Source organism: Pantherophis guttatus, chromosome 2, assembly GCF_059756535.1.
Source record: "Pantherophis guttatus breed Tessera chromosome 2, ASM5975653v1, whole genome shotgun sequence".
NCBI lineage: Eukaryota > Metazoa > Chordata > Lepidosauria > Squamata > Colubridae > Pantherophis > Pantherophis guttatus.
The window spans coordinates 167,774,913-167,790,515 of NC_142064.1; the positions used below are offsets into that span (position 1 = coordinate 167,774,913).

The following is a 15,603-nucleotide window of genomic DNA, read 5'->3' on the forward strand; positions in this document are numbered from 1 at the left end:
CAGTAACAAGGTCCTTCAGTTAAGTATGTACCTTTTTCATGATCAATGATAGTTCATGATCATACATATATCTGAAATCTTGGATTTGGTATTTCTGCACAAAACCAGCCAAGCCACAGTGAATTTGGAAGAAATTTGGAACATACCACTTGAATCCTACACTTTCCTCCTGCTTTCCTGTTGAAAGGAGCAACAGACTGCAATTCAGTGTCGCCAAAGAAAGGAGATGATGGACTGTGTGAATGGTCTTGCTTGACAAGTCCAGGATCATTTGCACAGACACCGTCTGGTAAAAGGGGAGGCGATTTACCAGCTTCCTGACAGACTGTTTCAGAGACATCCATTTGCGATTATAAATTCAGGGGAAAAAATTAAACCAGGGCAGAACAGGTATAAAAGAAGACATGCAAACAATAGAATGTGACCTCTCACCAACAAGGATTATCATTTCACTGGTGATTCCCCCTCCCCCCTTATAACTCCTGCTATAACTTCGGTTTATATAGCTACATGATAATATCCTGATGGAAAAAAAAAAAAAAGCCCCTAGAAAACTCAAGTGAAGTTCAGTGGAGAGGATGAAGGAAATGCAGTTGCCAACAGAGAAATTTAAGTCATTAGGGTTTCACCAATAGAAGAAAGGGGGCACAGAAAGAGGAAGAGGCCACTCAGCAGGAAACAGGGGGCGGATAGAAAAAAAAAGGTCGGCGAGTGGAGTGGTTTCGGCTGGTCTTTCCTTCCTGTACACACGCTCTCCGGTCCGTCCCCCACCCCACACCTCCTCTTTTGCGGGCGCCAGAACAGAGCAGGCACGCGCCCATCCACCCGGTTTCGCAGAAGAGTAGAGAGAGAAAGGCTAGAGCGGCAGCGGGGAGGAGCCAAAGGCGGCCGTGTTGTTCCGTCGCCGCTCCGAAAGCGGCAAGCGCGGTTTCAGAGTCGGGGGAGGTGGAGCGCGGAAATGTAACACGAGTTAGGCGTATGTGACAAGTTGCGGGGAGGGAATTGTTAGCCAGCGAAGCTAGCGTGCTTCTTGGATGCGCCCCCTTTGAGCTCTCTCGCTACTGTATTACTGGTTTCCCCGTAAGAATCGTTCCAACAGAAAAGTAACCCTTTGCTTTGCACACGTTTAGAGGCACAGTGCCGATCATCTTCTTTCCAAAGACGGAAGCGTCGAGCGCTGCGCTTTCACCCCGATGCACTTTTACTGAGAACATATACATGGTTAATTCCCAGTTGTTAAATCGCGCAAGGCGCTATTATACCAACCCAAACTCCAATATGTATTTATTTATTTATTTATTTATTTATTTATTTATTTGTTTGTTTAAATTTCTATACCGCCCTTCTCCAATGTAGGACTCAGGGCGGTGAACAGCCAAAGTAAAAACAAGACATACATACAAAACATACAAAATCTAAAATCTGTTTAAAATAATTAAATAATTTTGGCCGTAATTAAAACATTCCAATTTAAAATCCGTTTAAAATTTGACTCAAGCCAGCCCAGCTAGTTGAAATAAATGGGTTTTTAGGGCCCGACGAAAAATCCGGAGGTCTGTTATTGTACGTAGCTCTGGGGGGAGGTTGTTCCAGAGGGCGGGCGCCGCCACAGAGAAGGCTCTCCCCCTGGGGGTCGCCAGCCGACATTGTCTGGCGGACGGCACCCTGAGGAGGCCCGCTCTGTGGGAGCGTACTGGCCGGTGGGAGGCTATTGGTGGCAGAAGGCGGTCTCGTAAGTACCCCGGCCCTAAGCCATGGAGCGCTTTAAAGGTGGTTACCATGTAGCCCGGTGAGTGATCTTTTTTAGCCAGATCTAATTCTAATTCTCAGGGAGCTTACGCCATACTGAAATACTGTATATATCAAGGTTTTTGACCATGATACAATACATCAAATTTGAATGAAAATTTTTTCATTCTTGTCCAAACTCGATTGCAGAAAATATGACTTCAGTAACAGAGTGGTTAATGCCTGGAATGCACTACCAGACTCTGGTCTCATCCCAAAACGTTAACCTTAAACTGTCTACTGTTGACCTCACCCCATTTCTCGGAGGTCTGTAAGGGGCGTGCATAGGAGCACCAGCGTACCTACCGTCTCTGTCCTAATGTTCCCTTTAATTGTATTCATTTTATGTATTCAATTCATGTTTATACTTACATATATTGTCTAATATGTACTCTACAAAATAAAATAAATATAAATAAATAAATCCTTTAAAAACTTCCCTTCCTCTCTCCCAACTGATCCGCGTTCTTCTTACTCTTTGGAACCACCATCCGCCAATATGTTTTTCTTCTTAACGAGTCCATCAATTAAAACCCTTTTATCCAACCATGTGTCCTCCAGATGTATTGGATTTTATAAATATTTGAAGCGGTTTTTGTTGTCAGTCTCAAAGCTTACATATGTGTCTATAAATGTTGATGTGGGTAAGCCCCATTTCTTGTTTGCATTAATTGTTGCGAATGATTACTTTTACCGTTTGTTGTCTTTTCCTAGCTATTTATGTTACTTATAATTTCATTACATTGTCTTATTTTGTTAGTAATGATTGTTAGAGTTATGTACTTGACATGGGCGACCAAACTAATAACTAAAATATTGTTTTAATCAATCCATGTTGAAATTTAGGTGTTTTTTATTAATGAATGGAGTAAGATTGTTTTAAAACTGATTCATATACATATGGTGTTAGGGGCTGGGGGGTTATATTGGATGCCTTATATAACTTTATCTGCCTAACTGATTTCCCATTTTTTGGTTGAATTATCTGCTCTTATGTGTGTGGCAACATGCAAGGAAGTTTTGACACTATCAGAAACAAATCCTGTCATTTCTTGTTATGACATTTTGCTTTTAGTATTGCCTACTATATGATCTTTCTGAAGTTTTAGATATTAGTCATAACACATGTTATCTTCAGGAGAAAAGCTTGTAGTAAATCTTCTTCAGAGTCACTTTTTCCCCTTCCTCTCTGAAGTTGCCTAATTCATGTGTAATGACTGTTCACTGTAAAAATGTGAACAACCATAAACCAGTTATATGAATATGCAGTAACTTTAAAATGATTTCTCTGAAACCAGTCCCCACCCAAGATCATGCTCCATAATAACTTGCTTATGAAAGTACACAGTTGTGCTTTCCTTTATATAAAATAAAATGTTGGAATTGACTAACACAAGATGTACTGGCTTCCAGCTTAGTTGACTTGAAAAAAAGAGATTGGATCAATTCATGGAAATCATGAGGGTAGAGACCACTAGCCATGACAACAATGTGACTATCTCTAAAGTCTATCTTCTGGGAGAATATTGAACGTCTTTGTGCAGTTGGTTGGCCATTGTGAGAATAAACTGGAGAACAGACTAGATGGGCCAATTCTCCCATCTAGAGATACCAATTCCGCAGGGATCTGCTTGTATTTTTTTTTACATGTAACTCTTCTATATACATATATGTTTATATTTGGAAGAATTTCAATTTGAAGTTTGTTAGGTTTCAGATGTGTACATGCATAATGATCTTCATTTGATTATACTTATTTCAGGAGAAAGGATCCCCACTTATCTGTACATTATTTCTAAAGTAGATCCTAGAGTTAACTCCTACATTAAGGGAAAAGAATGCACACATTTACCACTCCATATATTATTATTTTTCCTTTACTTTTTCTTGGATTTTTTTTTTCAAATTGTATTTTAAATGTTACAGATTGAGCATTTTTTCAGATTGAGTAAACCAGCAGAGATTACATGGAAGACGGGTCTATTAACTGAATAAAGGGATACAAGAAAAAATAAATGTTCCTTTTGGTTATGCTATATCTCTGGAATTTTAAATGTGCTAAACATTTTTTCAGGTTTTCAAATTTGTTCTTTTGTTCCAGTATTTATCTTATTCACCACATAAGACTTATCAACAAATTCTAATGAATTTGAGTGCTTCTATCAAGAAAATGTTACTCAAAAGTATCACAGAAGTAATATGCAGAAGTTATTGCTTCTGAAGCAGGGTTGTCAAACTCCCGGCCCACGGGCTGGATGTATCACACAGTGGCCATGCCCACGCCCAGTTTAGTGAAGAGGGAAACAGTCCCGATACATCACGTGATGCTGCCATGACGACGTGAGTTTGACACCCTTGTTCTGAAGAATTGAATTATTTAAACGGATGCTGGACAACTGCTGGTACAGTAATAATGAACAGAATGCACTGAAGGCAACGGCTAAGGTGCATGATTGAACTAACATTTCAGTTATGTAATGAAAAAAATAAAATAAAGCTATAGTAGTGTTGGAAGAAATATCCATCTGGTTCAATTCCAAGCCGAGAGAAAGGCACTGGAGACAAAATAGAGGCTGGAGGCTGATTGGAAAGAGGGCCCATTTATTGATGAAGCAGAAGCACAAGGGTGGTTCTGGGCAGCTGACCATACGGAGTTGAGAGTGAGGGGTTTTCATACCTTCTCTTGGGCTTTGAACTTGAGCTTCTTGTTCCTGTACAAGAACATGTGTTCCATGTTCTATTGGCTGTTGTAGGGGTCATAGCTGGCTCTGTAGGTTGTCTGAGCTAAGTTTGGTTGAAGTTTGGAAGGTGATGCAATGTCCTTAGGAGATGGTGCAATGCAGTGAGCTCTGCTATATGGTAGTGTTCAGACCTTGCTGCAGGGAGTAATGGATTACCAAATCTGCATTTATAAAGCTGGCCAGCTCAGTATCTGCTTGTGGGGGCAGGGAACTGGGGCTCTGAGTTTCTGTCTTCCTTAAGATTTTTATTTCTCTTTTAGGGGAAATATTTTATCCTACCTTTTTTAATATTTTTTCAAAATATTTCATTCTTCTAGGAGGGGGATAGCTTCCCACAAGAGAATAAATGAGAACCTTATTTTCTCTTTATGGGCATGTGGCTTCTTTGATCTTTACATCATATAAAGTTAAACATTTATTAAACACTAGAAAGAACTTGTAATTTTCATAGATGCCTTCTAAATATTGGTATTATAAGATCTTAGTAAGACTGTTCATAGATTCTGTCTCTAGTTGAGAAAAAATCATTGACTTCAATTGGCCAGCCATATATAAATGAATTCAGTATTTACAGTGTTAGAATTTTGCTTTCCACAGTATATTTGAGAGGTTAAACATTCTGTTGTATAAGTACAGGAAACATCTGACAACTTAAAATGGGAAAGTGCTTATAGAAATAAATCATAATCTGACAAAGGAATGTACACACAACTGGAAAAAATCCATACCAGACATCATGCAAGATAAATTGCACATGCAGTGTTATATGCTATTCCAGAAGAAAAGAAGATATGTTATAAAGCGAGTTCAAAGAATAAGACCCACAAATAGATATTCTCACTGGGCTTGACATTAATGTATGCCACAAGGACTGGAAAGTCAGTCAGTCATATTGGCTCTAACTCTGTCTAAGAGGAAATAAATTGGCTGGCTTGTTTAAAATATAACTGATTTCTACCCTGGTAATAAATAAAAGGCATGTTCGTTCTTATGCATATTCCCTTTCACTGAATTATGTTCTTAATTTTATCTCTTCGTATGGTTAAGATAGCCTATGTTCTAAAAAAATCAAAGGTCAGTATTTTTGGCTTCTGTGTAGAAATCAACTTCAGCCAAAATCACTTTCTGTGCAATAAAATAATGCCATTTTCAATTTCAGGACATCAGATTCCAGATGTAATAAGTAGGGTGTTCAATATCATCAAATAAATCTAAATAATTTTGATTATTTTTAAATGTACTAATATTATCTAAGGAACATAGGTGTTATGCTAGATAACACCTAGTATGGCTCAATGCATCAATCAAATAGATCAAGAAGTCAACAGCACATTCAGACTCATCTTTTTGAGCATTTTTTTAAAAAAATTGATTTATATGCCGCCCTTCTCCGGAGACTCAGGGCGGCTTACAATGCGTTAAGCAATAGCCTTCATACTTTTGTATATTTATACAAAGTCAGCTTATTGTCCCCACAAACTGGGTCCTCAATTTACCCACCTTAGAAAGGATGGAAGGCTGAGTCGACCTTGAGCCTGGGGAGAATTGAACTCGCAGTAATTGTAGGCAGCTGGATGTTAAATGCTGCCTTAGGAGGCATTAGCCTCCTACGCCACTCAGGCTCCACTCAGGGCATTTGATATTGAGACATACATTTTATTTATATATTACCTTTGACTCTACTTATTACCCAAAAATCAGATATTAAAACTATCATCTAATCATAATTCTACTATAATTTAAGCAACATTATTCTTCCAACTTCAAACAAGTCCGGAGAAAAGTGCCATTTTCAATTTCAGGCAATCAGATTCCAGATGTAATAAGTAGGGTGTTCAATACCAAATAAGTGGTAAATGAGAGAAGGCTTTGAAACTTAAAGTAGCTCTTCTAATCTATGGAAAATCTGATGCTGATTCAACAATCAACAGTCAAACTGAAAATACAGGAACGTGAAGTGCAATCACATTCAAATAGATGTTTCTCTGTTCAGTGCCTAGATTGCAAACACCAGCAATTAAAAAGTGGTATACCTCTCAGAGACCCACCCAATGTAAAGATTGATAAAACTACATAGCAGTAGTTTGGGAGAGATTCAGACAGCATGATCCACAAATTCTGAACCTGCACCAAAGATTGAAAAATGACCACAGGAAGATCTACTAAAAATCTGCTACAACAGTCCATGCAAAATACCAACCTTGAACTAACTGCTTAGCTATCTCAATAAGGAAATGTTTGAATTCTCAGGATAATCAAGAACTTCATTATCATTAAACTGGCAAGAACCAGGAAAAGATTAAGGATGAACAATCACAATGAAAAACAGTAAATGCAGTACTGTGTAGATTTAATTTAAAGTGATAAGAACAATCCAACTAAAGGCCTCAGCAAAACAATCAGAAAAGGAAGCATACACCATATCATCCAAAGCAGGCACAGAAGAATACAGCTGGATAATGTCAGCTTAACTATGATAGTTAAATCAAAAAGAAGAAATCAAAGAATCCAAAGACAAATTTAATTGACTCACTGTGATACAAGTGATACAAACAGCAACAGACACACTAATTAATATCGGCATTTGAGCAATGTGGTAAGGCAGTAGGCTATTCCTAACTAGGTGGATCACATATGAAAAAGTAAGAATGTCAGTTATCATTATGTACGTATGTATATATGTCTTAATTAATCAAACCATTGGCCAATTCCCCCTCGGCAGGAAGAAAGATGATTATATGTTAAAACACGAATACAGCAATAAAGTCTTTCACTCACAATTAATTACTATTGAGACTAATGCACTTCCTGCTTTTGTTATCAGATATGCTGTACTATGCATTATCAAATATGCACTACTAATCTAGTGACATTGCAATATTCTCACTTCTATTAATCTTTCTCTTTTAAGTGGAATGTTGCATATTGTAACAATAGGATTTTCTGAACACTAGAAGTCATTTTTACTAGTACTACTGATATTATCTCTTGAGAACATCATTTGTGAATTCTAATAAAGAATAGTATTTCTTAAAAATGTATCATTTCTATATAATTAAAGTTTTAAATATATGAATACAGGAAATGCATGAATGGTTTAACAACAGCATGTACATAAAACTCAGGGTCAGCTGAAAATTGCAATCTGTGCATTTTCTAATTTCAAATAGAACTTAACTTCATATCAGATTAAAACTTGTGTCTTTGCATTTCATTGCTCCATTTTGTGTCATTCTCCTTAAAGTTTGAGAAGATAACATTCTAAGTCTGGGATCCCACCATGCATAATTTATTTAGCCGTGTTTCATTAAAAGCTAAGTCTGGGGTCACACAACATGTTGCAAAGGTACTTTTTTGGGGGGAAGGGGGGTTTCTTTGAAAACATTTCACTTCTCATTCAAGAAGCTTCTTCAGTTCTAACTGACTGGAGGGGAATGGGAAAAAATTATATTCTTTGCAGTCATTTGATTATTAGCATTCTGAGGGTCAGGTCATGAGTTCTCTGAGAGTAGTTGAGGCCATGGGGTTTATTTGTATCCTCAAGTCACCTGAATCAGAATATACATGGGCGTGGAACCTTATTGGGACTGCTGAAAGGACCGCATTGTAAACAGGAGAATCTCCATAGATGTTCACACAACATGCTAAATAAAAACCTAATCATGTGATAATCTAATATAATGAACAAATCCAAACAATATATTCCCAGCCTAAAAGTAAAAGAAAAATGTGTGTGCCTTACAAGCGTGACATTAAACTCCTCCAACTATAACGCTAGACAATGACAATGCTTGACAAATCTCAGTTCAAAAGTCATTTAAATAATCTGGATCTGCCACTATATGTTACAAACATTTGTTCTTAACTTTATTACCAGTATATTGGAATCAATCAACAAATAAAAAAATATGGATTTTTCAGACATGGGGTTTAGCTGAAAGAGTGATTGTAGAAATCAAATCAAACCTTTATTATGGTCACAGACAAGCATAAGAGTGATTGTACAATACTGGAAAGTGAAATCTATTTCTAGTTTGTATGAATGTTGATATGTGCTCTATGTTGACATTTGCATTAGTTTAATTTTGATACAGGCGCAGGCAAGCAACATGGTCAAAGGTCTTAAAGCTGTTATGTTTCATATATCACTTCAGAGACTCTATTACTCCTTTAATGCTATTGTATGTATTTTTGAGCTTGTCGATCGAAAGGTCGGCAGTTCAGTGATCCGAATCCCTAGTGCTACATAACAGGGTGAGCTCCCATTACTTGTCCCAGCTTCTGCCAACCTAGCTGTTCGAAAGCACATAAAAAATACAAGTAGAAAAATAGGGAACACCTTCGGTGGGAAGGCAACAGTGATCCATGCACCTTTGGCATTTAATCATGTTGGCCACATGACCACGGACATGTCTTCGGACAGCACTGGCTCTTTGGCTTTGAAACAGAGATGAACACTGACCCCTAGAGTCGGGAACGACTAGCACATATGTGTGAGGGGAACCTTTACTTTACCCTTATGTATTTTTCTGATTAATTTAAAATGGTAAAATAAAATGAAATAATCCAAAAGAAATTCTCTCACTCTCCATGGACATGTTGAAAAAATGTAAAGCAGTACAGTATGTATAGGTCTAAATCTGACATTATTGTTAAATTCTCTGATTCAGTAAAAATATTGTGTGTATGTGTGTGTGAGAGAGAAAGAGACTATGTCTATCTGTCTATTATATATATATAAACTTCCTATTAATCTTTTCAATTATTTAGCATCTATTGGAGAAGGAAAGGATCATACAGAAAATGAAATAATCAACTGTGTACTGTTTAAATATTGTAATTTCAGATTGTCAGACAGTACAACAAAGACACATTTTTCTAATGCCCAGCTGAGTTAACATGCAATGAATGAGCAAACCATAGTCAATAGAGCAAGTTCAAGACATCACTAAGAATGACACAAAGAATGTGGACATTGAGAAATATGGGAATGCGGTGCAAAATACCATGGTCCTAGGAAGGCATATTAAAAAAGAGAGAGAAAGACATCCCAAAAGAAAATTAATGTTTGTTAGCAAATATTAGAGCAAGGAGAAGGAGAGATGTTTGAGCCTAACACATCTGTCCATCTCTATCCAAACAGAACACAAAGTGTGTCTCAGAGAAATCAAATTATTTCCACCTCACCTACAAATTAATTCATTTAATGAATAATAAATCAATTAATTAATTTAATTAATTAAAATCAGTATATGTGAGGTCAGAGTGGTTATTATATTATTCAGAGTTCAGTTTGAATAAAATTTAGCTCTTCCAAGGACAGAGCCAGTTTGGAGTACAGTAGATGCTAGCCTTGAAACCAGGAGACCCTGGATTGTAGTCACTTCTCTGAGTTTAGGTACGAAAGCTGGCTGGGAGAGGTACGAAAGCTGGCTGGCTTTGGAGCCAGTCACTCTCTCTCAACCTCACTCACCTCATAGGCTTGTTGTTGTGGGGAAAATAGGAGAAGAAAGGAGTATTGGTGAGTTCACCACCTTGAGTTGTGTGTGTGTGTGTATAGCAATAGCAATAGCACTTAGAGTTATATATAGCATCACAGTGCTTTACAGCTCTTTCTAACCAGTTTAAGAGTCAGCATATTGTCCTCAACAATCTAGGTCCTCATTTTACCAACCTTGGAAGGATGAAAGGCTGAGTCGACCTTGAGCCAGTGAGAATCAAACTGCTGAATTCCTGGCAGTCAATAGTCAGCAGAATTAGCCTGCAATACTGCATTCTAACCATTGCGCCACCATGGCTCGCTTACACTAACTCACTCACTCGCTCACTCACTCACTCACTCACTCACTCACTCACTCTATCTATCTATCTATCTATCTATCTATCTATCTATCTATCTATCTATCTATCATCACCATAGGATAGCATATATAGGATTAAAACCTTGGGGGTTCTGGGCACCCCACAGATTTACAGAAATTAGAGTCTATAGTTTCCTATTTTTATTTATTTATTTATTTATATGCCGCCCTTCTCCGGAGACTCAGGGCGGCTTACAAGGTGTTAAGCAATAGCCTTCATACTTTTGTATATTTTATACAAAGTCAGCTTATTGCCCCCACAAACCAGGTCCTCATTTTACCTACCTTAGAAAGGATGGAAGGCTGAGTCAACCTTGAGCCTGGTGAGATTTGAACTCGCAGTAATTGCAGGCAGCTGGAAGCTAAATACTACCTTTAACAGTAGCATTAATCTGCTGCGCCACTCAGGTTCCTTTTCAATGATTACTGTGGAAAAACAAAACATACAGATTTTTTTTTTACCAAAATGGAGTGAGATTTGTGAGCTCAGATTCTAATAAGGATGAAACCTGCCTAATCTGAAAGAAAGGTTTTTTAAAAAGCCCTCAGACCACTCTAATGTTCTCATGAGAGACAGTTATTCACTTTTTTTACCAGGGTGTAAAAATTCCAATTTAATATCACTGTCCATGTAATAACTATTTATTGTAGTTGGCATTTATCTTCTCATCATATTCCACCAACGGTGCAATTTTCTTAGAATTCATAGTGAGGCAACTAGGTAGCAGCTTTTTTTTAAAAAAAATAAAATTCTGATACAGCTTTGCCAACGTATGCTTTGCAATATTTTAAAAGCAGTTAAAAATAAAACTTAATATTACTAATGGTGGAAATAATGGTTTATCTTCCATTAAACTTTACAATTATTTTCATAAGTTATTTTTAAAATGGTTTGTGTGCATGTGAAAAGCCACTGGGTATCACAATAATATTAATTTCACTGTTACAATTCTAGGCCAACCAATAGCATGGCTGACTCATCCTTAGGACCCTTATTTAATACATGCATTTGTTCTCAGATAAATAATATACTTTTCCTGGCCATGTTGTTATCTGATTAGTTGGGTATAATCCTCAACTTACACATTCTTACCTCAGTAAGAGGCTGCTGGAACTAAGCAAACATTTTCTCTCATTTATCAAGGCATCTCCTTTGTCCCAGAGCAAATAAGTCATGGAGACAAATGGCAGTCCAGCAATTGTCAAAACACACCTGAAGTACTTTATGTTGGGTTTATCATTCAGGAAATGATTGATATACAATGTTTGTCCTAAGACTTCCTGATAGAGGATGAAGAAGATAACCAAAGAAACAGATTTTCAGAGAGAGAGGGAGAGGGAAGGAGGGAGGGAGGGAGGGAGGGAGATTGGTGAAAAGGCACCTTCAGTGATGGAAGGTTTCCCATTTGAATCAGAGTGAGCTTTTAAATTCTTTTAAATTGTAAACTTAAGGTTAGTCACTATACCTTTTTTGGCTTGCTAGTGGAATAAAATGCTTGAATTAAATCAATAAAGATTGTCTTCAGTTAATAACTGTGGGGAAGAATAGGGAAAAGGGCTTGTGAGCATCATTCATTGAGTTCATATTAGAAAACTAGATGTTTCTCCATTATAGCTGCAAATGATTGGTCACTTAAAGAAATACAGGTAAAGTACAGGTAGTATTAATTAAATAAAATTTATGCTTGTTCCTATTTTTAAAAGTGTTGCCTAAGTAATCTGTCAGATTAGTAAATATAATCATCAGGAATATCTCCAGCCGATCTCATCCTGGCAGCATGCATGGCGATTTGATAATACATGCTGTTTGTCCTAAATGACTTCTCTTGCATAAATGACTAATTCCAAAAATGATGATAGGATAAAATTATGAATTGAAGTTATATGCACTGACCTATTAAATTATTGCATATGAGATAAATTAATTACTTTAGGCATATGTGATTAGACACAAATATTTGTTATTAGGCAATATTTTAGAGCTTCACCAAGCTTATTAGACAGTCTGTAACCATATTATATCAACCCTCCCATTTCTCAATTTAATTAAGAGCTAATTACATTTTATGCAACATATATCAACAGGGGAGCCTCCTATATAGATGGCTGATTAAGACTGTAGCCTCTCCTTTGAAATGCATTTCATCTCTGTTTCTCAGTGAAACATGATTGAATAGGTCATGTACCATGGCGCTACCAACCTCCATTCACCCTTTCTGCCTTGCTTTGTAAATAGCTTTCAATGAGTCATATAGATGAAGATTAAATTAAAGCACAAATGCAGTTGATAGTGTACTGAGTTCATTTTAAAATCAATTATACATTTCTTAAGGACATGTTCAAGGAAATGCTCCATTTATTATTGTAAAGTTGGAAGAGAGTATTTGCCTGTAAGTAATCAAACCTCCTGCACAGTGTAGACTTTATATTAATTCTATTTCTTTGATAGCCTTGATATTAGACACTTTTGTTTCTCTATACATTCATAGTTCCATTGGCATTGAATTAGTTCCCAGCCAGTTTTGCACAATGAGGACACTTCTTGCTGAACAAGATTTATTCCATTATATTAGGTACAGGATAGTATGAAGAGTAATATATCTAAAGACTGATTTATCTAGATGTAATGATGGGCAAGAGGTTTTGTCAAAGCCATAATCTCTCAATTTAAGAATAAGCAATATTTTAGAGCAATTGTATATATTTGGAACATTGAAAACATAATGTGAGCGCTCACAATATGGTTGCCACTAACAGGAGATTTTAGCATTCATAATAGCAATAGCAATAGCACTTAGACTTATATACCACTTTACAATGCTTTATAGCCCTCGCTAATTGGTTTACAGAGTCAGCATATTGTCCCCAACAATTTGGGTCCTCATTTTACTGACCTGGGAAGGACGGAAGGCTGAGTCAACCCTGAGTCTGGTGAGATTTGAACTGCCAAATTGCAGTCAGCTGGCAGTCAGCAGAACTAGCCTGCAGTACTGCACTCTAACCACTGTGCTACCATGGCTCATAAATTATGTCTTGGTAAATTACTGACACTAGTTGTGGTCAGTAATAAATATCCATTTATGAAAGACAGAAATTGAAGACATTGCCATGAACTCTCTAGGAAGGTGTACTATACTAGCTTACTTGTGTCTTTATTTCTAAGAGTTTGATTCGGAAGGAAGAGATGAAGCTGAAGGTATCCGTGGATGCAGTATTTCTGATATGAAGGCAAATATCCCTCTGGAATATATAAGGGAATTGTGTAGTATAAGACATAACCCAATATCTTAAGGTTTTCAGGGCAGAGATGTCAGTTATGTCAACTACTAACGAATGTATTACAAAGCCAGTGAAGCACAGAATGAAAAGACTGTTGAAAGGTAAGAAAGGATGGGAAGACCATTGGCATCAAAAAGAACTGCACTCTCATGCCGACGCAGGGCAATTCATTCAGTATTGCTTCATTCTGTTTGCTGTAATGATGCTTACCTAAGTGTCTGTGACTGAGAGAAATCAGCGGAGTCTAAGCCTAGCAGCCATGTTAAGCCATCTGAAGTTGGGAAACCGAAACCTCTTCCTAGAGTGAGGAGCCTAATGTGTACACAATTTCTGCAACTCCTTAAACTGGGCTCACATTGCTGTGTTCCATAGCAGCAACAATAGCAGCATAATTCTAGGAAATGTTACGTTTGGTTCAAAGAGTTGCCAAAAGTTACATGGGCATGCCTTAGCATGTTTCAGAACATCTTATTTTGCCTCTAAATCTGAAGTGTGGTGTGCATACTGTTGGGTTAACCCAGTGGTGGGTTTGAAAACCCATCGCTACCAGTTTGCTTGTGGGTGTGCACCAGTGGTGGGTTTCAAATTTTTTTACTACCGGTTCTATAGGTGTGGCTTGGTGAGGGTGGCATGGCTTGGTGGGCGTGGCAGGGGAAGGATACTGTAAAATCTCCATTCCCTCCCCAATCCAGGGGAAGGTTACTGCAAAATCCCCATTTCCTCCTGATCAGCTGGGACTTGGGAGGCAGAGAATAGATGGGGGTGGGGCCAGTCAGAATTTTTACTACCGGTTCTCCAGAACTAGTCAAAACCTGCTGAAACCCATCTCTGGTGTGCGCTCATGTGCACGCGTACAACACTCCTGCACATGTGCAGAAGCATCCAGGCGGATGGGTGGAGCCTCCTGCCGTCACTGCTACTGGTTCACTTGATCCGGGGAGAACCGGTAGCAACCCACCACTGGATTAACCCCACTCATTTATTTCCATTTTACATATTACAACATATGAAGATATCTTTCTATCATGCACAAGAATCCTTTCATGAACACAACATGCAATAATTCAGTAGATACATATAGAAAAATGAAGAATTATCAAATTGTAGAGTTGGAAAGGACTGTAAGTATCATCTGGTCCAACCCTCAGGATTCTGAAAAACCATTTAAACCATGAGGGGTGGCTGTCCAATCTCTCTTTTAAAACCCGATATGATTTTGGAAATCTGAATGCCTAAAACAAAACAGCACAATCAAATGGAAAGGAATGCAACAGAGAGCAATGGTCATGACAAAAAAACCTCAGAGTTTGATAAAAAAAAACACAGTATAATTCAATTACCTTTGTAGTAGAGAATGCTGAAAAAAGAAAACAAAATCTGGCAATGCTTAGCAAACAAAGATGAGCAATATTTCTGGTTTCTAGAAATTAATCTTGACTTGACTGAGACAGAAATGTCTCCCATGGTGAAAAACAACCCTTCATTATGATATCTAAACATTGCCTTACAGATAATCATCATATTGTAACTTCTGTTTCAGAAATGTTTTACAAGTAATTATGGCTCATGTGATGTTTGTCATTGGTGAAGTACTTGACCAAGGATTATGTAATGTTTGCTATGGTGAAACTTCACAGACTATAGTATAGATGTTTAATTTATCTTCCATCTATAAACTCTGTAAAAAAGGGTCTGACAAAGAAAGTGGGATTCTATTTTCATAGAAATAGTGTATTTTGTTTAAAAACGAATAAGCTACAAACTGGGTTCACACATGGTAAATCATTATTTAAACATAATTTATTGTATACAGTTGGAATAAACCACAATAGCTAGAACAGTACAGCCTAATGAACCATAAAGTGCACTTCATAATGGCATGATATACACTAAAGCAAAACTATTTTTAATTCATGCACAGATACTTGCTACTC

The 15,603-nt window shown here is 37.3% G+C and overlaps 1 protein-coding gene across 7 annotated transcripts in view; it reads right to left on the reverse strand.

Annotated features, from left to right (window-relative positions):
* The window catches only part of QTGAL (queuosine-tRNA galactosyltransferase), a 137,562-nt gene extending 136,482 nt beyond the window's left edge, over window positions 1-1,080 (reverse strand). For all 7 annotated transcript variants that reach the window (XM_060688647.2, XM_087887251.1, XM_034408434.3 and 4 more), the window contains exon 1: window positions 147-1,080. In XM_060688647.2, coding sequence (XP_060544630.1) covers window positions 147-344 — 198 coding nt within the window. In that variant the 5' untranslated portion in view covers window positions 345-1,080. The remainder of the gene's footprint in view (window positions 1-146) is intronic.
* Window positions 1,081-15,603: the final 14,523 nt, after the last annotated feature.